A 26458-nucleotide genomic window follows, 5' to 3' on the forward strand; every position below is an offset into this window, starting at 1 on the left:
TTTGGAATATTTGCATACACTAATTGAGGTATCTTGGGGATGGGAGCCAATTCTAAACACGAAATTCATTTATGTTTTACATATACCTTATACACATATCCTGAAGGTAAGTTTATACAATATCATTAACAATTTTGCACATGAAACAAAGTTTGTGTGCATCGAACGTTGGACTAGATGACCCTGGTGTCCCTTCCAACTCTATGATTCTATGAACCATCAGAAAACAAAGGTCATAGAATCGTAGAGTTGGACGGGACCACCAGGGTCATCTAGTCCAACCCCCTGCACAATGCAGGAAGTTCCAAACTACCTTACCCCCACACCCCCAGTGACCTCTACTCCACGCCCAGAAGATGGCCAAGGTGCCACTATCTCAGCCACCCCCCAAAGACCAGAGAATAAGCACGGAAAAGATGTATCGCAGCTGAAGGAGGCTTTTTCCCCTTGGGGACGCTGAATAAACTGTTGTGATCCTGCGTTTTGACTGCGACCTGTCACATGAGGTCAGGCGGCATCAAGTCGGTGCTCCAATGTTTCAGATTTGGGATCATTTCAAATTTTCGGATCAGGGATACTCAAGCTCCATTCCTTGGGGCTCTGGGTTAAGTCTGGAAACGGTGGGGAAATGACAAGTCGCTCTGCAGAAACCACCGTCTCTTGTTGCTGTTCTGTGTATTTTTAACGTACCCTAAGTTTTCCAGACGGGCCAGGATATAAATATAGGGAAATAACAGTTCGAGCACAGGCCTCAGAAGGGTGTGACTTTGCTTGCAATTATACAGCAAGGAAGCTGCATTCTCTCGGCAGCCAGAAGGCGAAATTCCTTTTCTTCGGAACAATCCAATTTGAAATTCCTTAGCATCTTTTTCGATATTGTTAACACTCCCCCCACCCCCAGCAAGCTTGTAATTCTTGCAACTGTGGACCAACAGCAGAGAACATTCTGGCACTAGTGGGGATATTTCTTCCTATACAAATAATGGCATTGCAAGAGCTTAGTTGTTCCAGAGGAAGCTTCCCAGGCCGTACGTTAGGGGGTAATAATGGGGGAGGAGGAATCAATTTCGACACGACAATCTGTAATGCCGAGGGGGGGGGGAATCATTTGACAAGCTCTCTGAGGGGATGGCTGTTATCCCTACAGACTACTCCAGGTGGCTTTGTTTCCATGGCAGTTGCGTAAACAGTGTCAGACGAGCCGCAGCGACATTCCCGCCGGCTCTCTCAGGAAAGGCTTCTGAGCACGGCAGCCTTCGGCACAGGATGGTTGGGTGTCAGGAAGGTAGTAAACAAGGATTGCTTTACTCTGCTCTGGTTAGACCTCACCTAGAGTAATGTGTTCAGTTTTGGGCACCGCAATTTAAGAAGGATGTAGACAAGCTGGAACATGTCCAGAGGAGGGCAACAAAGATGGTGAGGGGTCTGGAGACCATGTTCTATGAGGAAAGGTTGAAGAAACTGGGTATGTTTAGCCTAAAGGGGAGAAGACTGAGAGGGGATATGATAACCATTTTCAAGTACTTGAAGGGCTGTCATATAGAGGAGGGTGCCGAGTTGTTTTCTGTTGCCCCAGAAGGTCGGACCAAAACCAATGGATTGAAATTAAATCAAATGAGTTTCCGTCTAGACATTAGGAAGAATTTTCTAACAGTTAGAGCGGTTCCTCAGTGGAACAGGCTTTCTTGGGAGGTGGTAAGCCAGGGGTGGGGAACATCAGGCCCGGGGGCCGTTTAAGGCCCGCGAAATCATTTGGTTTGACCCTTAGTGGGTCCTGGCAGATCTCTTGCTCAGAAGGATCTAAGACTGGTGATCCGCCCCCTCCCGTGGACAGGAATAGCTTCTATTCAAGGCAGATGTGAGTTTGTTTTGCTGAGAAAAGGAACCTTTTTCCCCCTTGCAGAAGAGTTGTTAGCTATGTAGCTGCTAGAACCGCCCAAGAAACTGTGTTAACCCTTTCCCACCCAGCCCATGGAGAAACGTATTCCCTCTGTACTACAGGAGGGCTGGGGGTGGGAGTGGCAACAATGGTGGGGTTAAAGGAGGCAGGGCCAGAATGAATGGGGGGGAGAGTTCTTAGCCACTGTGTCCTCATTTCATCCCTGGAGGCAGAGGTAGCAGGAGCCGGCTATAGAATCCGGCCCAGACAATGCGGAGCAGGAGCAACTCCAGCATGCGGCTGGACGGCTATGCCCGGCTGGTGCAACAGACCATCCTGTGCCACCAGGTGGCCGAGTGCGCCACTGGTTGGATACCTGCCTGCTTGCCCACGCGAGGAGGTCATCTGGGGCAGCTGCCTGCTTGGGGCTTGGTCAGCTAATTTTTAAGTTGATAATTTTGTATGGCCCGCGAATGATGTTATAAATATCCAAATGGCCCTTGGCAGAAAAAAGGTTCCCCAGCCCTGTGGTAAGCGCTCCTTCCCTGGAGGTTTTCAAGAAGAGGTTAGATGGCCATTTGTCAGCAATGCTGATTCTATGACCTTAAGCAGATGATGAGAGGGAGGGCATCTTGGCCATCTTCTGGGCATGGAGTAGGGGTCACTGAGGGTGTGAGGGGGTAGTTGTGAATTTCCTGCATTGTGCAGGAGGTTGGACTAGATGACCCCGGTGGTCCCTTCCAACTCTATGATTTCTCTCTCTTCTTAAGGATATATTAGAAGAAGAAAAGTCGGTTTGTAGACCCCAATTTTCTCTACCCCACTTTTTACCTGGTGAAAGCGAGAAACTGAAAGACGATTTCGTTGCTCTGCAAGAGGTCCGCTTCTTCTCGCTGCGGGTCGACGTTCACGGGCTCTGCAGGATCCACGACTTGGGCAGGCTCCTTGTTGCAATCCAGGATCTCAGGACATCCCGATGCCCGCAGGCGGGCAAGAGAAGCCCGTGTGAGGGCGGTGCTAGAGCTGAAAGACAGTGGCCTTTTGACTTCAGGGGAGACCACGTGCCACCAGAGACCCTGAACTCCCGTTTCCCAGAACATATCTGGGAGAATCACCTAATCAAATGCTGTAAGGCAGCAGTTCCCAAACTTTTTGAGTCATGGAGCACTTTTCAGGCGAGAAATCCATCACGGAGCACTAATTTTCACCTGGCACCTTTATACTAAACCGAATGACAGTAGTATTTTTCTTTCCAGTCTATTCATGGAACACTAAGAGATGTTTCTCCGTGGAACACAGTTTAGGAACTGCTGCTGTAAGGTGATGGTGTAGCATAGTAGCTAGTAGGGGGGTGCATTCAACTAAAGCCGAATCACCCCCCCCCCCAAAAAAAATACCTTTTCAGTATTTTGCGGGGGAGAGTTACAGCTAAAAAAATGGCAGCTATAAAAGGGAGCTGAAAAAGCTGATCCTAAATAATGCCATTTTTTTCTAGCATTATTTGGGGCCGCTTTGGCCCCATTGCCATTTCCCCCCTCCCTCCCCTCTTCCCTCCCCCCTTACTTATCTGCTGGCTGATTCAGATCCCCGCTGCCCACCCTCTCCCAAATCCGAAGAGGGCAGGTAGCACAGAACTGATAATTAACTCCATAGAGCCCGGCCCCAGCGTTCAGCTCTGTGTGAATTTTTAGGGTTAGGGTTTACTAAACCTGAAAATTTTCAATTATTCGAAAAAGTTGAATCCCTTATATTCAGCTTTTTCGGCTTTTTGAAAATTTCCGGGTTTAGTAAACCCAAACCTGAAAAAACTGGGGGGGGGGGGAGGTGCACACAACCCTAGTAGCTAGCAGAATGAGCTGTGAGCCAAAAAACTCCCTAGTTCGAATCTCAGCTGTGCCACAAATTCAGGAGGTAGCTTTAGGCAAGCCACTCTCTCTCCCTCCCTCCCTCAACTGCCACATCTGTAACATGGGGATAACAATACTGGCCTATGTGACAGTACTATTGAAGCTGCTTATCCTGAATCAGAACGTTGGTCTATCAAGGTTCGTGTTGTCTACTCAGATCGGCAGCAACTCTCCGTAGTCTCAGGTAGAGGTCTTTCATATCACTTACGACCTGATCCTTTTAATTGGAGAAGCCAGGGATTGAACCTGGGACCTTCTGTCACTGAGCCCAGGCCCAGCTAAGCAAGATCGTATCGTCCGCCTCCCCAACCTCACCTTTCCCAATCTCACCTTCCTGAGTGTGCCCCAAGAGCCATAATGGGCATGTGGATTGGTGTGAATGGCAACTCCTGGAGCTGGTCATTGGACGAGGATTCCTGAACCGGTGCACTATAGCTGAGGTCGTACTCCAAATGGCTGATGCCTCCCTGTGGGCTGTCCTGTTAGAGAATGAAAAACAATCTCAATAATGCCCTTTCAAGCGGGAAGCAGGCAGAGACACCCACGGCTGGGTGCATGGACAAACTTCAGAGGACCAGCCAGAAATACTTGGACTACTGAGAATGCTGACCCATCCACTTCCAGCTTGGGGTAGGGGTTAAGAGCGGTGGTTTGGAGTGGCGGACTCCGATCTGGAGAACTGGGTTTGATTCCCCACTCTTCCACATGAGCGGCAGAGGCTAATCTGGTGAACCGGATTTGTTTCCCCACTCCTACACATGAAGACTGCTCGGTGACTTTGGACTAGTCACAGCTCTCTTCGAGCTCTCTCAGTCCCACCTACCCCACAGGGTGTCTGTTGTGGGGAGGGGGAAGGGAAGGAGATTGTAAGCCGGTTTGATTCTTCCTTAAGTGGTAGAGAAAGTCGACATATAAAAACCAACTCTTCTTCTTCCTTCCTCCACTCCTGATTCTGGGGCTCCTGACCCGGAGGGCAGCCTCTTCATTCGTTCTTCCTGCCTGCTCCCAGGATAGACTAGCAGCCTTCCGAATTAGGTCACCATTCCCATGCTGGTGCTCCCCTAATGTTTTCCAGGCTCAGCAGTACACATCTGTGTGTGTATGTGTCAAGTGCCATCAAGTCACAGGTGACTTAGAGCGACTCCTGGCAGGTTTTTCTAGGCAAGTTATTAAGCAGAGGTGGTTTGCCATTGCCTTCCTCTGCAAAATCTTCCTTGGAGGTCTCCCTTCCAAGTACCGACCCTGCTTAGCTTCCGAGATCTGACAAGATCAGGCTACATTATACCATTCCACATCCTGTAGCAACAGTGATTGCCTTGCTTATTTCCCACACAAGCCCAGGAGAAATGTTCAGTGTGGCCCTAGGTGGAGAAATTCGCATCCCTGAGAATTTCAGCTTCCTTTTCTTCTTTTTTTTTTAAAAAGCAAGTTTTAACAAAAGCCAAGTAGAGGCACATTTGCCTGAAACATCGCCGAGTTTCACTGCTCTGGCCACTTTGGCATCATTTTTTTTAAGTTTAAAAGACACACAGTCCTGATTGTGAGTGTAAACACGACTCTAAGGTCCTAATCCTAAATAGGTATCGGTAGGGAGGCAAAGAGCTTTGTATTTTGAATAAAGTAAGCCAGCTATTTTTATCCATTCTAGCAATATACCAGGGGGACAGCCTGGTGCAAAACTAGATAGGGTTACTCTCCCTCCTTGGGGGGGGGCTGATTCTCATTGCTGCTCCTATGACACACACACCCAATCACACTGTGTCTGTGGTTAGCCTATTTTGCTGCTACCGCAGCCATTTGCTGTAACATTCCATAGGAAAGTGGAACTCGAGCACCATATCTCCGTCTTTCCCTTACCCAAGACCTAACAGTCACCTGGGACAGATAATTCAAGAAATAAGGAAGACTAGAACATGGCAAAATTAGCCAATACATTCCAGAACGATAAAAGAACGGGCAGGGGGGAATCCGTTCTTCCTCAGTAGACAATTAGGAGACCTGCTTCCCTGGTATGCCAAGATGCCCAAGAGCCCCCGTGCAAGCCCTCGAGTGCACGAGCCCCTTCCGTTCCTTTTACCTCGTGTGCTCGTTCCTGAACCTCCGAGGAACAGGACAGCACAGATCTGTTAGAGGGCGGCAGCGGAGGTTTGGAGGCCCGGTTCTCTGGAGACACCGAGAGCTGGGAGATGGACAGCTGCAATGAAAGGATTATCGTTAGGAGGAAAACATCCTCTCTGCTCTTTCGGCTGTGGCGATGGAGGGAGGAGAGGCGGGGAGTTCTCGTGGAGGGCTGTCCACTCCATCCTCCAGATTAGGCACTGTGAGATGCTCGCTCCCGTGTCAGGTACTGAGAAGGTCGCAACTCGGAGCTTCATAGAATCATAGAGTTGGAAGGGACCTCCAGGGTCATCTAGTCCAACCCCCTGCACGATGCAGGAAATCCACAACTACCTTGCCCCCCCCCCCCACACACCCAGTGACCCCTACCCCATGCCCAGAAGACGGGGGGGGGGACCCTCCAGGATCCCTGCCCAATCTGGCCTGGAGGAAAATTGTTTCCTGACCCCAAAGTGGCTATCAGCATTTCCCTGCGAATGTAAGAAATGGCCACGCGAGCCAAGCACTGATGCAGCCCTTCCTGCCCTCCCTCTCAAGATCTGCCTATGTTCACAGAATCGGCCTTGCTGACAGATGGCCATCTAGCCTCTGCTTGAAAAACTCCAAAGAAGGAGAGAAGGAGCTCCAGACCCTCCCAAAGGCATAATGTGGAGGAGACGCATTAATATTAATACATAATTTTGTTTTTTAAGGAGTATTCCTATAAAAACATTATTCAATCAACCAAAAAATGCCCCTGTAAGCCACTGAGTGAAGAAGGAGAATGTTTCTGTGTAAGCATGAAGGCCAAGAAAGGAGAATGGAAGCGGCTGGCACAAAGCCTGGCTTTTGTTCTCCTATATTAGCATCCACTAGAGAGAGCCAGCATGGTGTAGTTGTTAAGAGCGGTGGTTTGGAGCTGCGGACTCTGATCTAGAGAAGCAGGTTCAATTCCCCACTCCTCCACATGAGCAGTGGACACTAAATTGGAGAACTGGGTTTGATTCCCCACTCCTCCACGTGAGTGGTGGACGCTAAACTGGAGAATTGGGTTCGATTCCCCACTCCTTCACACTAGCGGTGGACACTAATATGGAGAACCAGGTTTGATTCCCCACTCCTCCACATGAGCGGCAGACGCTAATCTGGAGAGCCAAGTTGGTCTCCCCACTCCTCCACATGAAACCAGCTGGGTGACCTTGGGCTAGTCACAGCTCTCTTAGAGCTCTCTCAGCCCCACCTACCTCATAGGGTGTCTGTTGTGGGGAGGGGAAGGCAAGGTGATTGTAAGCCAGTTTGATTCTTAAGTGGTAGCGAAAGTGAGCATATAAACATCTTCTTCTTCCTATGATACCAGGATGATTGTGATATCAGATTAAAGGGGAGGTCCCGGAGAGAGTAAAAGGGAGGTCCTGGAGGGTCTAAGGCCACCCCTCTTCTCTGTCTCTGCTGTATATACTAATCACAGTAGCTTTTCCAAGCAAGCTTACCCACTAAGCTTCTTTATTTCTCTCCTGCCAGTTCTCTGCAGGAGCCCAAGCTCCTTCATTTACTAAGTGCTGCCCTCCGTGAAGCATGACAAGGATTGGGAGTCCATGCTTAAAAACGAAATTTCAAAAAACCAGAACAAAACATTAAGCCAATTGTGCCCCCCCTCAATGTGCTGGGAGAAACAAAATATATATTTTTAAAAAATATTAACACTCTCAGTGAGCCTCAAGATCCTAACCACAGAGGTGGCCTCCTGCTTCCTGCTGCTTCTCTGCATGATGCAGTGGTCTGCCTTTGCCCCTTCCAATTAAACTCTGTGTGAGGGCAGATCATTTTTCCATTTCTGTGTGTTGGGTATGATGGGATCATTTAATCATCCCCAAAAGCAGAGAGTAAGGAGAATTAACCATAGAGGAAGGTGATCACTGCATCTCTGCAGGAGTCACTGTTCTGGCCTTCTTTCTTGCAATCAGCTTGTGCTAGTGAGAGGTAATTTTGCTGCTTCCCTGCATCGGGTATGAATGGATCGTTCCCATGCTGTTACAGGAAGCATATCCAAAATACCCCTGCAGACATAGGTCATTTATGCATGGGTACTTTCATTCACGTTCGCTCCCAGTCTGAATCGGTTGTTCCTTGGAGTTATGCATGAGTTTTCCATCCATTAGAGATTACCTTGCCCCCAGACCTCACAATATCTGGGTCTTTTCATTCCTCTGTTAACCCGACTCTTCCATCTTCCCTGAGCAAAGCCCGGGGGAAATCCCGATGCAGAAGACAAAGTGCGGGACACGCAAGCTTGGTTTCACTCACAGCCAATTACAAAGCAGCGTGTAAAGAGGCGGGGATTCAAATGCTTCCTATTTCCTCGCTGCTCTTTCTCAGCAGAAGAAAGGCTTTTTTAAACCGAGGCTTGGATTTCTCCCCACTCCTTCCTTTGACATTACTCTGTTTTGTTGTTGTTGTTGTTCTTAAAATGCTTTTTAATGTGGCAATTGGGTTTGGGGGGTGGGATTTTCTCTCACAGTAAGCACTAAAAGTAAGCCAATTACAAAGCAGCGTTTAAAGGGGCGGGACTTGATTTTAGCTTGGAGACTGCTAGTGCAGAGATTCCCAACAGAGTGTGGGTCCAACCAGCAACGAACCTCAGATAAAACTCCCATGCATACGTGACCATAGAGACCATCTCGACTGAGAGTAGCTCATTCTTATGCTAAAGTCAAGCTTTTGTGGGGTGGGGGTACAGCAAAGCGTGCCTCCGATTTTTATTCAGAAACAACGGATGCCTCAGCTTGCAGAAGTTTGGGAATGTAACATTCAATTTGACTACGCCCTGCCGCCTGGTTTCTCGCAATGAGCCACTGACAGGAATCCCAGACGCATCCTCAGGCACTTACCCCAGGCCCTTGGGAATAATCTTGAGCGGATGCTAACAGCCGAGGAGAAGGCGGAGACCCTAAGAGAGCAGAGGGAAAAGAAATGCAAGCGTTGTTAGCACGAGGCGTAGCTGTCGAGTCTGCCAATCGAACGTCATCGTCAGCTCTCTGAAAGACCTGTACAGAAGCCTTCTCCTAGCAAAACTGCAGCTGCAGTGGAAAGCGCCGTCAAGTCATGGCTGATTTCTGGCGACCCCTGTTGGGTTTTCAAGGGAAGAGATGTTCAGAGGTGGTTTATCATTGCCTGCTCCGCGTGGGCTGAGAGTTCTGAGAGAACTGTGACTGGCCCAAGGTCACCCAGCAGGCTTCATGTGGAGGAGTGGGGAATCGAACAAGGTTCTATGCACAAGGAGTGGAGAGGATTCCTTTATATGCTGCTGACCCTTGGCTTGCTCCTTGCTAGGGTACACCACTTGATGGTGAGCTGGCAACTCCTATTTCCAGCTCTTTGGGCCTGCTATCCACGGTCCTGGCCTTGATAGCAATGAGGTCATAACTCTGGCTTCACCTCTTCCTGCCATATGGCATGGATGTCACATGACTGCCACATGCTTGCATTCAATGGATCCCAGCTCCAGACAAGTCAAAGGCCACAATTCTAGGAAAATGCTGTCAGTTAGCTGGTGGAACCACTACCGAGTGGCTCAGTGGCAGAGCATCTGCTTGGCATGCAGAAGGTCCCAAGTTCAATCCCTGGCAGCCCAAGTTATAAGGATCACGTAGAGAGCCAGGGTGGTGTAGGGGTTAAGAACAGTGGACTCTAATCTGGAGGACCAGGTTGGTTTCCCCACTCCTCCACAGCTGGGTGACCTTGGGCTAGTTACAGTTCTATTAAGAGCTCTCTCAGCCCCACTTATCTCACAGGTTGTCTGTCGCGGGGAGAGGAAGAGAAAGTGATTGTAAGCTGGTTTGATTCTCCTTAAAAAGGTAGAGAAAGTCAGCATATAAAAACCAACACTTCTTCCTCTGATGTGAACAACATTTGCCTGAGATGTTGGACAGCTGCTGCCAGGCTGAGTAGACAATACTGACCTTGATGGACCAATGGTCTGATTTGGTATAAGGCAGCTACACATGACATCCAAGTAGAGCTGGAACACTTCCTCCCAAGGCCCGGGTCCATACTCTGAACCTGGCCTGCTTTGGAACAATGTTATCAACTGGACTATCGAGCTTCTTTTCCAATGATGGATACGGCATTCAGAACTCGAGTGAGCCACAAAGAGAGGTCAGCATCCCAGCGTCCCCCGAGCTCCCACCTCCTCTCTCCAGCCCTTTGACGAACAGGGCCCTCGGCCAGACAATCTAACAAAGCTCCGCATTTCCACAAAGGCGATATTTCAGCGGCAACAACGAGGGCGGCCTCAAATAGCGTGCCCGGTAATTGTGACCCCCATCAGCCACCCAAAAGTGCAGTTGAACTGGCTTCTGTCGAGCTGTTCCTGAATAGTCCCAATCAACATGACACTGCTGCTAGGCAGATGCACACATTCTGCTGGCAATTAAGGAGAGAGCAGGAGACCAATGGTGTTTTTTTTTTAAAAAAAGAGGTCCTCGGCAAATTAGGAACGGAAAGACTCAGCAGAGACACTTCAAAAGATACCAAATCCCCGGGTGCGGCACTCAGCTGATGCAGGCAGGAGAGGACAAGGACGATGTGCCCCTGCAGAGAAGTATCTACATGGCAGAAAGGTATATGTCTATAGTAGTTAAAAGCAGCGGACTCTAATCTGAAGAAGGAGGTTTCATTCCCCACTCCTCCACATGAGCGGCGGATGCTAATCTGGAGAAGCGGGTTTCATTCCCCGCTCCTCCATATAAGCGGCAGACTCTAATCTGGAGAACTGGGGTTGATTCCCCACTCCTCCACATGAGTGGCGAACCCTAACCTGGAGAACCAGGTTTGATTCCGCACTCCTCCATATAAGCGGTGGATTTTAACCTGGAGTTAATGCCCCACTCCTCCACATGAGCACCGGAGTCTAAGCTGGAGAACCGGGTTTGAGTCCCCACTCCTCCACATGAATGTGTGTGTGTGTGTGTGTGTGTGTGTGTGTGTGTGTGTGTGTGTGTGTGTTAAGTGCCGTTAAGTCGCTTCCGACTCATGGCGACCCTATGAATGAAAGTCCTCCAAAATGTCCTATCTAGTTGACAGCCCACATGAATAGTGGACTCTAATCTGGAGGACAGGGTTGGATTCCCCACTCCTCCACTTGAAGCCCACTGGATGACCTCGGGCCAGTCACAGTTCTCTCCGAACTCTCTCAGCCCTACCTACCTCTGTTGTGGGGAGGGGACGGGAGGGCGATTGTAAGCCGCTTTGAGACTCGTGAAAGGTAGAGAAAAGGGGGCTATAAGAACCAACTCTTCTTCTTCTGCGGGAACTTTTAGTGGACACACCCGGCTTTCGCTCTCCATTTGGGTACAGCGACTCAAAGCCCCCTCTTTGCTCTGACACATTCATGCTCACCCCTTGTTTGTAATACGGGACACCAAACCAGGTTGTTATGCCAACACAGTATTTCAGGCTCAGTAGTTGGCGTCATGCATGCACAGCACTGGATTACACATAGCTGAGCATACTGCCCTTGTATTAAAAAGTATTTGGGACTTAAGTCAGCATGAACTAATGGTTTGTCTGCAAGTGTGAGTCATCGCTTGGTGCCACACTCAATGAGCATATACGTTGGAAACCTACCTTAAGGGGAGGGACTGTGGCTCAGTGGTAGAACCTCTGCTTGGCATGCAGAAGGTCCTGGGTTCAATCCCTGGCATATCCAGTTAAAGGGACTAGGCAAGGAGGTGATGTGAAAGACCTCTGCCTGAGCCCTTGGAGAGCTGCTGCCAGTCTGAGTAGACAATACTGACTTTGATGGACCAAGGGTCTGATTCAGTAGAAGGCGGCTCCATGTGTTCAAGGGCAGTTCCACATAAGATCTGAAGAACAGGGTTTGATTCCCCACTCCTCCACATGAAGCCAGCTGGGTGACCTTGGGCTAGTCACAATTCTCTCCGAACTCTGTCAGCCCCACCTACCTCACAGGGTGCCTGTTGTGGGGAGGGGAAGGGAAGGGGATTGGAAGCCGGTTTGAATCTTCCTTAAGCGGTAGAGAAAGCCGGGATGTAAAAACCAACCAGCATATATCTTGACATCTGGAGCTGTTCTTAGTTTAGGGCAGCCAACCTCCTGCTATTGTAACTGATCTCTAGCCGACAGAGATCAGTTCCCCTGGAGAAAATGGCCGCTTTGGCAATTGGAGTCTATGGCATAGAAGTCCCTCCCCTCCCCAAACCCCGCCCTCCTCAGGTTCCACCCCAAAAACTTCCCACGGTGGCGAAGAGGGACCTGGCAACCTTATCTTAGTTGGAGTCGGTTCTGGGGTTGAGCTCTAATGTAGGGCGGCCAACTTCAGGTTGAGAAATTCCTGAAGATTTCGGGGGTGGAGACTGGGGAAGGCAGGGTTTGGGCAGGACCTCAGCATGGTGTGATGCCGTACGTACAGCCCACCCTCCAAAGCAATCATTTTCTCCAGGTAGGGTTGCCAACCTCCAGGTATTATCTGTAGATCTCCTGCTATTACAACCGATCTCCAGCCGATAAGAGATCAGTTCACCTGGAGAAAATGGCTGCTTTGGCAATTGGATTCCATGGCATTGAAGCCCCTCCCCTCCCCAAACCCCATCCTCCTCAAGCTCCACCCCAAAAACCTCCCACTGGTTGCGAAGAGGGACCTGGCAACCCTATCTCCAGGGGGAACTGATTGCTGTAGCCAGGAGACTTGTTGTAATTCTAGGTGAACTCCAGGCCCCACCGGGAGAGTGGCAACCCTAGGAGCCCTCTCTCAAGCACAGCACTGATGGGGGGTGGGTGATCCGCTCAGATACATTTCCCCTTCTTTGCTGATCTGTAGCATTACTCTGGTTCGACTCAGCAGTCCTGAAATCATCCATTTATGTCACAATAAACTAGATAATCTTTCAGGCTTTACTCATTGCCCCCGACTCATTCGGCCACTCTGCCAGATTATGTCAAGGAGAGCCTAACAGAAATTGCCACCATTAAACTTTTTTTTCCCCCAATTGTCCCTTTCAAGTTCCAGGTTCGCAAACCGATTAGACAACAAGCAAAACCTGCCTCTGGTTGAAATCAAAGCATTTGCAAAAAAAGAATATAGTCAAATGTGGGTCCCGGCAAGGCGAAACCCAGGGAACCACTGCACTCTAGTGGCCCAATGAAGAATTGAGCGTTTTTGTTGCTTTTTTTTAACGCCACCGTAAAAAAATGTTTTATATAAATACATAAAATAGGGAACATTGTTCCTGTATATAAACTCAAGCGCTTCACCTGAGCTGACAGCTCCAGCGGCATCAGCGTTATCAAAGGAACTATCAGCACTGGTGGAATATTTAGACAGGGGAAAGTCTCAGCCATAACTTAAACGGTAGTCTCTTGGGGGTTCTTCAGAAAAGAATGCAAGACAGGAGCCCTGGACATCATGCATCTCAATTTAGAAGTGTGCTGGCAGGAACCTACCAGCTACACAGGCTTGGGATGATTCTTGGAGTTCCATTTCTTCCTAGACTTCTTCCAGATGACGAGAGCAAGCAGTATACCAGCATGGTGTAATGGATAAGAAGAAGAGTAGGTTTTTATATGCCGGCTTTCTCTACCACTTAAGGAAGAATCAAACCGGCTTACAATCACCTTCCCTTCCCCTGTGAGCAACAGACACCCTGTGAAGTAGGTGGGGCTGAGAGAGCTGTGACTAGCCCAAGGTCACCCAGCTGGCTTCATGTGTAGGAGTGGGGAAGCAAGCCCGGTTCACCAGATTAGCATCTGCCACTCATGTGGAGGAGTGGGGAATCAAACCCGGTTCTCCAGATTAAAGTCCACTGCTCCAAACCACCACTTTTAAACACTACACCACGCTGGTGGTTAGGAGCGGTGGACTCTAATCTGGAGAACCGGGTTTGATTCCCCATTCCTCCACATGAAGGAGACGAAGAACACAAAGACAAAGTAGTAGTAGTAGTAGTAGTAGTAGTAGTAGTAGTTTTAGTAGTAGTGTAGTGGTAGTGGTAGTAGTCATGTTGGTTTTTATATGCCAACTTTCTCTACCACTTAAGGGAGAATCAAACCGGCTTACAACCACATTCCCTTCCCCTCCCCACAACAGACACCCTACTTGTGAGGTAGGTGGGGCTAAGAGAGCTCTAAGAGAGCTGTGATTAGCCCAAGGTCATCCAGCTGGCTTCGTGTGTAGGAGTGGGGAAACAAATCCAGTTCACCAGATTATCCTCCACCACTCATGTGGAGGAGTGGAGAATCAAACCCGGTTCTCCAGATTAGAGTCCACTGCTCCAAACGACCGCTCTTAACCACTACACCATGCTGGAGTGTCTTCACCCTAATTTGGAAGCTACCGAGGTCCTGTGAGTTGTGCCCAAACTGGTGGAATGTGTTCATAGGAACAGAAAAGACAGTTTCAGCATGAGAGTTTGATTGGATTATAGTATTTGAGCTTCCCCTACCCTGGTGCCTGAGCAACTGCCACTGGCTCATGCGGTCCTTGTTAATGAGCCCAAACTCATGCGCCAGGAACATCACCCTCTCTAGCAGCAGACACATCTCACCACTGAAATGCTGCCAGTACAAAGTGGAGAACAAAGCCAGAAGCTTTCTCGCCGAGCTGAGCTTGAGTTGTTGGTCGAATCTCTCAACATTCTGCGGCTCTGATACTACATTAAGGGCCCCTCTCCCCCCACCCCAACACCTCATTGGAGTGGAACTGAATCCCTGCTGCGTGTTTGAAGACTTAGCCATCTGGGTGGTGGGGACTCACTGGGGGACGACGTAGGAGGATTCTTGGAGAGAGGCAGCTCTGCCTTTATGTTGCTCAAGGGTTTTGTAGCAGTCCTGAGTCCTTCATCAGAGCCAGTAGAAAAGTGGAACTGGATCGTTCCAGACTCAACTTGCTTCACCTGAAATGTAGAAGGAGAGAGAAGGAGTAGAGGATGTGAATATTCTTCTTCCCATTGCAGCCATCAGGACTGGGAGGGTTAAAAAAATTGAAATTCTGCATCAAGAAAAGCTTAATTCTGAGATCTGTAAATTGACGCAAAATTCATGCAAAATTGTAAACTGATGCAAAATTGTAAACAGATGCAAAATTGTAAATTGACCTTTATACACCCTGCCTTTAAAACGTAAAGGTAGTCCCCTGTACAAGTACCGGGTCATTCCTGACCCATGGGGTGACATCACATCCTGACGTTTACTAGGCAGACTCTGTTTATGGGGTGGTTTGTCATTGCCTTCCCCAGTCATCTACATTTTACCCCCAGCAAGCTGGGTACTCATTTTACTGACCTCGAAGGATGAAAGGCTGAGTCAACCTTGAGCCGGCTACCTGAAACCGACTTCCGTCGGGATCGAACTCAAGTCGTCAGCAGAGTTTTGACTGCAGTACTGCAGCTTACCATGCAGAGATCAAATGGAGCCAAGGATGTCACCCCTGGTCTTATAAAGCTTCTGAGTTCAGCCCATTTCCTCAAATTAAGCAACATTAACTTGAGTAAAGCAACTCCCAGACCGGGAAAGGTCGTAGCTCAGTGGTACAGCATCTGCTGGGCATGCAGAAGGTCCCAGGTTCAATCCCCAGCATCTCCAGTTAAAAGGACTGGGCAGGTAGGTGATGTGAAAGACCCCTGCCTGAGACCCTGGAGAGCCGCTGCCAGTCTGAGTAGACAATACTGACTTTGATGGACCAAGGGTCTGATTCAGTATAAGGCAGCTCCATGTGACCAGCTTTCTTGGATTACCTCCTGAACCGCCCACTTTGCCAGGGTCTTCCCAAAAGGTGCTGACTTACCTCTTCAGAGCTCATGGAAGCTGGTGGCGTCTTGTAAACCAACACGTGGCTGGGGTTATGCCGGGCTCCTCCTTGCAGAGGGAGGATCACGTCGGAGGAGCTCACGTCCGGCGAGGGGTTCCAAACCGCCCAGCGAATGGAATGCATGTAAGCCGGCATTGTCAGAGAAGTAGCTGAGGTCTGTGGTTTAAAGAAGGGGGGAGGAAATGAGGATCAAACTGTGCATTTCAAGTCGCACTCCAGGGTGACAAGGAAATGTGGTCCGGGATAGGGTTGTGTACATGGAAAGGGGGAAATACGCAGAGGTCAGCTGGCTCCGTTCTCTATGCCTTTCGCTCAGGGCTGTGGGACAAAATAAATGGACCACGATCTGGGCACACGGAAAGAGAGCAAGAGCAGTGAGGATGCTGGGGCCGGCAAAGGGAGGGGGCCAAGTTCGGCACCCACCCAATGATGTTCTCCTGCACGTATCCCATTACTTCTCTTGCATAAGTGCACAGCTATAAAAGAAGAAGAGCTGGTTTTTATACCCTGCTTTTTCTCTATCTTTAAGGAGTCTCAAACAGGCTTACAATCCCCTTCCATTCCTCTCCCCACAACAGGCACATTGTGAGGTAGGTGGGGCTGAGAGAGTTCTAAGATGACTGTGACTGGCCCCAGGTCACCCAGCAGGCTCCATGTATAGGAGTGGGGAATCAAGCCTGGTTCACCAGATCAGTGTCAGCCGCTCACGTGGAGGGGTGGGAAACCAAACCCGGTTCTCCAGATTAGAGTCCGCTGCTCATGTGGAGGAGGGGGGGAATCAAATCTGGTTCACCAGATTAAATGCCGCCCTTAACCACTACACCACGCTGGCTCTCAGATATGGCTGATCAGGTATTATGGAACTGCCAATCATGAGAAAAGGGTATATAACAGAAATGAATAACCATCTTCCTTTTTAAAAACAAATCTTTTTCCAGATACCCTGATTCTAGCTTTCTCCTTTGACTTCAGTTTGCGTCTTGTAAGCTTTTCTTTTTGGTTGTGAAGTTTGGGATTGTCGAGACCACACGAGCGCTTTCTGCCATTAAGTATGGAGCTGGGAGCAACATCCCATTTTCCAACTGCCTGGTTATTCTCGGCTTTCCCTCTCCGAATTGATCTGAGCCGGCTGTTTGCCTGTGACTCAACATGCCATTTAAATCAGCATCCATTTTCCCCTTGACTTTTACCTCGGCAGGTTCGAAGGAGAGAGGCCATTTGCTGCTTTCTGAACGCCCTGCTCGCAAATCCCCTTCGCGGGATAATTAGGCACTCATAACAAATCGATGGCAATCGATTAAGCCGTACCATTCTGGCTATCCAGCCAATAGCAAGGATGGTGACGGATCCCTGTACATTGTATGCCAGTCCTTAACTTTTAAGAATCAGGGATGCAGTGAGGTGCTCCAAAGCCATGCCTCTTTCACTAGAAAAATCTGAATACTAGGTCCCCCCAAAAATGGTGTCTGCCTGCGTTACTATGGCATTATTACCCCACTGAGGTCCTTCCGCTCCGCAAGCTCCACCCCCATATCTCCAGGAATTTCCCAACACGGAGTTGGTAACCCTAGTAGGAGCATGAGATTTAGAAACCTCAGATTTCATATCTTAGCCTTTCTCAAAAGCTCTATTTAGAACTCCTTTGCTCCTCTTATCAGGCAAGTTTTATTCAGAGCTGATCTACTGGCAGTCTGGTAGTCAAATCTCACATCAGCCAGAGACTCAGTGGACAGGGCTCCTTTTGCCTTGCCCCAACCCTTTCCCCCCATTTGGGTCAAAGATGGTGTAAGTGAAGCACTCTGCGCATGCACAAAGTGCAATATGGATTCTAAGGAATGAGTTATTCAAGGCACCCGGTCCTTGGTTTGCTGACTTTGGGCCCCCTACTTTCCATGCCGAGATGGTTAACATACTTTCTCACTACCTCTATGGAGTCGTTTTTCACTACTGGCGACACCTGGCAGAGAAACTGAGTCTGATTATTACTTCAGCCTGGCATGTCTTAATTCAAATGATTTCCAGCTCATGGGAAAACAAAATTGCGTATCCATAAATATGAAAATAGACTGTTGGGTTGATGCTTGCAAAAGTGACAGATCTGTATGGAGGAACAGACGGGGCAAAGAAGCATACAGTGTTCCCTTGGATTACATACGGGAAGATTATTGGTGCACGTAAAATATCAGTGAGACTCTCCGATGCATGGACATGTCTATCTCGAACCATTCCAGCCAGTAGTCTCCTAGAATGCAAATTAGCAGGGAGGGGAAGAAAAGCCCATTGGTTGAGCTGTTGATGTGCCCTGGAGTAACAGCTTGTGGGATGATCCTAGGATAAAAACGATGTCCTATCATTCGATATGAATTAATCATCAAATGATTCCCAGCCCTTCGATCTGCATGCAGGACGCTAGCACAGATCAGAATGGTCCCCAGACATCCAACTGAAAACTACAGGGAAGGAGGATCCACCTGTTTAAAAACCTTTAAACAGCCTGGTGGTCCTTTAAAAAGTAACCTCGAGGTAGGGTGTGTGTGTGTAAAGTGCCGTCAAGTCGCAGCCTGCTTTTGGCAACCCCCGCAAGGGGCTTTTAAGGCAAGTGAGAAGCGGAGGTGGTTTGCCATTGACTTCCTCTGCACAGTCTTCCTTGGTGGTCTCCCTTCCAAGTCCCAACCCTGCTTAGCTTCCGAGATCTGACGAGATCGGGCTATACCATGCTGCCTTCCCTCCTTCCTGGGCCAGTAGCCAATCACTTTGGGTCTTCGTTGACAAAAGACCCCAAAAGCTAATGCTGCCGCTCTGAGATCTTTCTACAGATTCCCTCCGCTCCTCTGTTCTCACATGGTTTTCATGGGGAGGGGCCGTGGCTCAGTGGGAGAGCATCTGCTTGGCATGCAGAAGGGCCCAGGTTCAATTTCCGGCATCTCCAGTTAAAGGGACTAGGCAGGTAGATGATGTGAGACCTCTACCTGAGTCCCTGGAAAGCAGTTGCTGGTCTGAGTAGACAATACTGACTTTGATGGACCGAGGGTCTGATTCAGTATAAGGCATCTTTATGCGTTCATACCGGAACACTTGCCAACCATCAGTGCCTTCCTAAGCAGAGTTAGGTCCTTCCAAGCCTATTGAAGTCAATGAGCTTAGAGGGGTGTCGCTCCGCTGAGGATAGCCCTGCTTCGGATGGTGGATTTTTTTTAAATCTCCTTCCACACATTTATGTAAGTTCAGTTGTGGCACAAATTAATTTCCTTTCCTGCAACAAGAGCTGTAATTTACTGAAACTGAACAGAGTTCAAAAAGACGCATGCGCCCAAGTCTCCCTGTGACTCAAAGATGCAAGAAAGCCACACTTTGTGTGTGTGTGTGTTGAATCAGATTTTTTTCCCTTGCTATGACCTCAATAATTCCTTTAATTAAAAAAAAAAAAAAGATTGGTAACTCATATTCTGGCGCTTACCAGCCTGCCGCTTCTGCAGCCCAACATTCCCCTACATAGAGCCAGCAGGGAGATTTAATACCCCAGACGGGAAAAAGAAGAAATGATTTAATAAGTTCATTTGCAGCGTGTTACACACGGTGCCTTTGTAAAGCGCCACGACATTCGGGAGGGGAGATCCTTGCCTTTCATCTGACTGAACAAAATAATTTTTACGCGCGGTACATCGACAGCTCAATAGAGCCATTGTTTCATCTTGAAAAGGCATTTTAGGTAAAGCCCCCCAATCCTGCGGGACTCGGATTAGAAACGAGGGCCATAGCTCAGTGGTAGAGCATCTGCTTGGCACGCAGAAGGTCCCAGGTTCAATTCCTGGCATCTCCAATGAAGGGACTAGGCAAGTAGGTGATGTGAAAGACCTCTACCTGAGACCCTGGAGAGCAGCTGCATGTGTGAGTAAACAATACTGACTTTGATGGACCAAGGGTCTGACTCAGTATAAGGCAGCTTCATGTGTTCACGTGTATTGCTGAGCCTGGGAGCAGGCAGGAAGAACAAATGAAGAGGCTGCCATTCGGGTCAGGAGCCCTAGAATCTGGAGTGGAAGAAGGAAATGGATGAGTCAGCGCTCTCAGGGCTTACCGTTCTTTGATGGGATCGGTTGCTGAAAGCAATATAAAACATGTAATAGGTTGTATTTATTACCAATTACACCAACCTCTGGTAAGATTGTCTTAGGTTTTTATGCTGGCCTGTATACGTCTTCCACATAGGTTGTGTGCAAGTTGCCTATGTGGGAGACATATACAGCCCAGCATAAAAACCTAAGACAGTCTTACCAGAAGTTGGTGTAATTGGTAATATACACAACCAAATACATGCCTGGTCTGTGTTATATTGCTTGTATGTGTAAATATATTTGCAATGTGTGTGCATGTTTTACATGTGACTCAAATAGACCACTGAGGAAGGCCATACAGGCCAAAACGCGTTTGGCTTGTGGTGACAGACATCAACCTTAGGAAATGCCATTGTGCTATTTTAACGGTTTTTAAATAATTTTAATCTTGATATAGCTCTTCTAATAAATTATATATTTTCATTATTTATTTATTTTGTCATCCCACCCAACCTAGGGTACCCAGCTTCTGTTTTCTAGGTTGGGTTCTATTCCCCTCTTTTTTCTTTCTACTATTGTTTTCCCCCCACCCACCTCAAGGACCAAGAAAACAAGACCAGGTCAGCAATGGGAATCTGTTGGCTAAGGAGGTTGCAGAATTCTCCATGCAAGAAAAGGTTGGGCGTTTCAGTATCCTCTCGTTGACGGACCCCTTGCCTCTGGGCAGGGAGCAGAGATAATGAAGTCCCCTCCAGATCCACAGTTCTGCCACAGAGATGTAATCTTCCTCTAGGGTGAGAGAACGTACGACATTCCTCTCCTCTTTCCCCGGAGACCAACGGCAAGTTTGTTCATTATATTTTTGACATTGCATTTGTCAGAACAAGGTTGCTCATTTCAACTGTACAGCTGCACAATCAAGCAGAGAACACAGGGCAGGTATGACATCTCCGACCATTTTCGGGTCCTCAGGGAAATCAAGTGCCGGGGTTGATGCATTGCCTGACAAGTTCCATTGTCTCTGTGGCGGTCACCGGCACCAGCGTGTTGGACGGGAGGCGGCTCGCGCCTGCGGTTGACAGAGGAGGAACGAGAAAGACCGAGCGAGGAAGAGAGAGGCCGAACGGGCCGAGGTGGCACTCGCAAGTGGCGGGCCGGGACGAAAATTAAGTGCTCAATTAACAGCTGACAGATCCGTTCACCCTTACTGAGGAGCAGGGAGACGTCGGGGAGAAGTCAGAGCCAAACGCAAGCTGCTGTCCAAGTTTTAAAAAGGGCAGCGGGGAGACAGGGCCGCAGTGTCCAGATGGCCAACAGGATGGCACCGCATGTGAAGACTCCAGGGCTTACCGTTCTTTGATGGGATTGGTTACTGAAAGGATTTAGGATTAAACTAACTAAAAAATCTTTACTATGTATGGTTATGAAAGCTGGACAATGATAACCATCTTCAAGTACTTGAAGAGCTGTCATTTAGAGGATGGTGCCGAGTTGTTTTCTGTTGCCCCAGAAGGTCGGACCAGAACCAACGGGTTGAAATTAAATCAAAAGAGTTTCCGTCTAGACATTAGGAAGAATTTTCTAACAGTTAGAGCAGTTCCTCAGTGGAACAGGCTTCCTCAGGAGGTGGCAAGCTCTTCTTCCCTGAAGGTTTTTAAGAAGAGGCTACATGGACATCTGTCAGCAATCCCTTAGGCAGATCATGAGAAGGAGGGCACCATGGCCATCTTCTGGGCATGGAGTGGGGATCACTGGGTGTGTGGGGAGGAGGTAGTTTGGAATTTCCTGCATTGTGCAGGGGGTTGGACTAGATGACCCTGGTGGTCCCTTCCAACTCTATGATTCTAAGAAATGAAGAAAGTAGATTTCTTTGAAATGTGGTGTTGGAAGAGCGTGTTACGGATACCATGGACTGCCAAGAGGAAGACCCAACATGAGATGGATGGACTCTATAAAGGACGCCACGGCCCTCAGTTTTCAAGAGCTGAGCAAGGCTGTTAATGGTAGGATGTTTTGGAGGACATTGATTCATAGGATCGCCATGAGTTGGAAGCATTTAACACACACAGACAACTAGAAAACTTCCCCCACATTTCATTAAGGATTTCAGCAGTCTATAGCGTTACAGGAAGTGATGACTAGAAAACCCAAGCCGTCGCCTTCTGGGTCTTCACTTAATATATGGAGGCATTCCAGACAACTGTCATGTTTTTAAGTATATTTCTTTAAAATATTTATATACCCGCCAGAGCATCTCAGGACCCAAGGGGGTAAGAAGTTGCACACTGCTGTTACTGTGGATGGGGAAAGAGACGAGCAGCAGTTTTCTCAGCACATTATTTTGTCCTCGATGCTACTGGTTTGCCTATAGGCGACTTGCTACGCTGAAGAAAGATTTCAACCTCCTGGCTTCAGGTTTACACTCTTAGGTATCATAACACAGCTCCTGGCAAAGCTGTTCATGGTCCATGGGCAAGAGGAACGACTTAACTCATTGAGAGAGCGTGTCCCCAGCAACTCTGGTGAATGGATCTTGGGACAGCTGGGGAAGGCACTGGCAAACCACCCTGTAAACAAAGTCTGACTAGGAAACGTCGGGATGTGACATCACCCCATGGGTCAGGAATGACCCGGTGCTTGCACAGGGGACCTTTACCTTTACTTTCTCTACCACGTGAGCTAGGTGGGGCTGAGAGAGTTCTGAGAAAACTGTGACTAGTCCAAGGTCACCCAGCAGGCTTCATGTGAAGGAGTGGGGAATCCAACCCGAATTGGAGTCCTCCGCTCTTAATGACAACCCAGAATTAGACTCCACCGCTCTTAACCACACCATGCCAGCTCCTAGAACAGAAGAGACTTACAATCTACAAACAAGGACACAGGTAGGATACTACCCAACTGCTCAGTAAGAGCTGCTCTGTTCAGTGAGATCAAAGGCACTGGGACCGCTGAGTAGGGTTGCCAACCTCCAGGTACTAGCAGGAAATCTCCTGCTGTCGCAATTGATCTCCAGCCGATAGAGATCACCTGGAGAAAATGGCTGCTTTGGCAACTGGACTTTATGGCATTGAAGTCTCTCCCCTCCCAAACCCTGCCCTCCTCAGGCTCCACCCCAAAAACCTCCCGCTGGTAGTGAAGAGGGACCTGGCAAAGCTACCGCCGAGAAGCTCTTGGGCAAGCACATTTCTTTCTCATTTTGGAACAATTCAGTAAGGAAGCAAGAGAATATTGGATAACGTTATATGATGAAACGCAAAAAAATATTGATGTTTAAATTGCCGTTGGATCCCAAAAAATACGTTGTTAAATATTTTACCAAATGGTATTCCAAAAGTATATAATGAAACATTTAAATACATGGTGACAGCGGCAAGTGTTGTATATGCAGGAAAGTGGGAATCTGATGAATATCCAGGATTTGAATGAATGGCTAAATAAATTATGTGAGTATGCAGTCATGGCAAAATTAACATCATTAATACAACATAGGTTAACTTCTGAATTTAATGAAAAACATAATATGTTTTTTTTTATTTATACAGCTAAGAAATAGAAGTCAAAATTACAAATGTTTAAGAACAGCAAATATATAAGAGATGAAAATATAGATGATATAAATGATATAGAGAAGTCAAAGAATGTAATAAGTGAAGCATAATTTTAAGTAAGGTCCAACATAATGTAATGATCTCACTGAATATGTTTTTATGTTAAACATTAGTATTGGTAATGTTGGAGAAAAAAGAAAAGAAATAAAAAGAATAGTGCTTCTTGAAAGGGGAAAAAAGTTAGCGACCCTTCAGCTCCTAAATAAGCAGACCAATTGCAACGCATCAAGTCACAGTGGTGAAGAGCTGGCTAATGACTCAAACATGATCACCATTTCCAATTTGAAAAACCAAAGCACGTCAGGACAGAAGGGGGATAATTTCATTAATAAAAGAGCAGGCGTAGCAGTGCGGGTTTGCATCAGGATGGAGAAAGAGTGTGCTGGGGCTGGACAGCGGCTTTATTTGAAGTGTCCTTGCACATGCCAGGGACCAGAACAGCCCACTTGAAATCAGAGCCCATTTGATCCTCAGTCATCAAAACAGTTGCTTACTGAGTTATGCTGAAAGAGAAGGCTGCAGAGTACTTCTTTAGGTAAAGGAAGTCCCCTGTGCAAGCACCCAATCATTACTGACCCATGGGGTGATGTCACATCACAACGTTTACCAGGCAGACTTTATTTACAAGGTGGTTTGCCGTTTACATGTGTAGGGTTGCCAGGTCCCTCTTTGCCACCGGTGGGAGGTTTTGGGGGCGGAGCCAGAGGAGGGTTGAGTTTGGGGAGGGGAGGGACTTCAATGCCATAGCATCCAATGGCCAAAGCGGCCATTTTCTCCCGGTGAACTCAGTTGGAGATCAGTTGTAATAGCAGAAGATCTTCAGCTAATACCTGGAGGCTGGCAACCCTATACATGTGGTATAGTGGTTAAGAGCGGTGGTTTGGAGCAGTGGACTCTAATCTGGAGCTTATGACTAGACCTCTAAAGTACTTTTTTCAGCCACCTTTTGAAGGCCTTGGCCCTAACCTGGAGAGGCAGAAGCTCAAATTTATTATATTTTATTATATTTTTATCCCACCGTTTCCCAACAGGGGCCGGACTCAGGGCGGCTAACATCCAACAGCAATTAACAATATTCAAGACAGATAAATACAACATATCACAGAATCATAGAATTATAGAGTTGGAAGGGACCACTACGGTCATCTAGTCCAACCCCCTGCACAATGCAGGACATTCACAATTACCTCTCTCCCCCACACACCCAGTGACCAGAAGATGGCCAAGATGCCTTCCCTCTCATCATCTGCCTAAGGTCACAGAATCAGCATTGCTGACAAATGGCCATCTAGCCTCTTCTTAAAAACCTCCAGGGAAGGAGAGCTTACCACTTCCCGAGGAAGCCTGTTCCACTGAGGAACTGCTCTAACTGTTAGAAAATTCTTGCTAATGTCAAGACGGAAATTGTTTTGATTTAATTTGAACCCATTGGTTCTGGTCCGACCTCCTGGGGCAACAGAAAACAACTCAGCACCATCCTCTCTGTGACAGCCTTTCAAGTACTTGAAGATGGTTATCACATCATATCAATACATTCACTATGATTAAAAGCCTATAATATATACTAAAAATTAATCCATTTAAAACCAGAAAAATCCAAAGGAATCTAGATAACGCCTTACACATTAGCGGTGGTGGTAGCGCTGTCAGGCGAAAGGCGGGACAGGCATAAATAAGGATGGGGAGAGATGGAACAGGGAGGCCAGCTTATGATGGAACCATCACTGACCTCAACCAAATATGTTCTTAAAATCAATGAGGGAAATGCTCCCTGACACGGCCCCGGGCCCAACCCTGATCCAAAACCTCGAAAATTCAGCTGCCTTCCCTAGCCAAGGGAACAGCCCTTTCGTGCCTGATTAGGGGAAACTGGCACTCTATTCTGACAAGACCACTTTCGGCGGATTTATGGACTACAAGAGAACCATCTGGCGCAGGTCAGGGGAAACAGCAAATTTCACATCGGCTTACCAGTCTTAAATAATTTTTAAAGGACTTAAAAATCAATTTGAACATATTGTGTAATGGATGGACACGCGGTAAATCTTCTGCAAACCGTTGTGGTGTGTTACAAAAATATCGTTGTCGTAGAAGAGGGGAATGTCTCTTGATGACAGCACAATTCTGGCTGGGAGGGCCTAAAAATGGTGTCCATTATGACACCTGAAATTAATTTTCCCACAACAGAGTTCCACTTGAGTACGTCGGTATTAGCCTACAGTAAAGGTTTCTCTCTTTATCTCTATCTCGCTCTCGCTCTCTCTCTCTCTCTCTCTCTCTCACACACACACACACACACACACACACACACACCTATCCTAGTTTTCTTTAAATTGTGGACCCAATACAATAAAAGCAGAAAATGATGATGATGATGAAGAAGAAGATGGTGACTCTGAGTCACAACCGACTCAAAGAGCAGATCAATATTGTCCTAAACCCAACAGACAATTCAGCATATTACCAATGCCAGAAAGAAAACAGTCTTTCGTGATCCCTTTTCTTTTTGTCCAAAGCAACATCACTTAACCCTTTATTGTAAGGCGCCCCATCGTCAGACAGCTCATATCTATACATTAAAATAAACGGCCTGCCAGAGAGGAAGAGACTAAAAAGGGTTATTTGCCTATTGTCACAAGAACCACAAATGGCTTTGTCGGTCTACCGCCTTCTGGCCTAAGCTTTTAGGGTCTTTGACGGTCAATCCAGTCAACTGAAACAGCTGGGAAAAACAACTGGAGTGGCTGGCAGGGGCGGGGGTAGCAATCCGTGTGGATGACAAACATGCCGGGCTTTGTGATTGTGTTCCAGAATAACTAAAATTCTGCCCCAAGGGAATCCAAATTCTGCAATCTGTATAAATCATGCAAATCATAGAATCATAGAGTTGGAAGGGACCACCAGGGTCATCTAGTCCAACCCCCTGCACAATGCAGGACATTCACAACTACCTCCCTCTCATACCTCCCCCACACACACACCCAGTGACCAGAAGATGGCCAAGATGCCCTCCCTCTCATCATCTGCCTAAGGTCACAGAATCAGCATTGCTGACAAATGGCCATCTAACCTCTTCTTAAAAACCTCCA

At 47.8% G+C, this 26458-nt stretch overlaps 1 protein-coding gene across 1 annotated transcript in view; it reads right to left on the reverse strand.

Annotated features, from left to right (window-relative positions):
* NPHP4 (nephrocystin 4) overlaps window positions 1–26458 on the reverse strand; it is a 101107-nt gene that overhangs the window by 38369 nt on the left and 36280 nt on the right. Inside the window, exons 9-14 of the mRNA XM_056865143.1 lie at window positions 15683–15862; window positions 14654–14792; window positions 8772–8830; window positions 5864–5980; window positions 4117–4265; window positions 2711–2902 (exon numbers count right to left, since the gene is read on the reverse strand). Of these exons, the coding sequence (XP_056721121.1) occupies window positions 2711–2902; window positions 4117–4265; window positions 5864–5980; window positions 8772–8830; window positions 14654–14792; window positions 15683–15862 (836 nt within the window). The remainder of the gene's footprint in view (window positions 1–2710; window positions 2903–4116; window positions 4266–5863; window positions 5981–8771; window positions 8831–14653; window positions 14793–15682; window positions 15863–26458) is intronic.

This window comes from Euleptes europaea, chromosome 19, assembly GCF_029931775.1.
Source record: "Euleptes europaea isolate rEulEur1 chromosome 19, rEulEur1.hap1, whole genome shotgun sequence".
NCBI classification, from domain to species: domain Eukaryota; kingdom Metazoa; phylum Chordata; class Lepidosauria; order Squamata; family Sphaerodactylidae; genus Euleptes; species Euleptes europaea.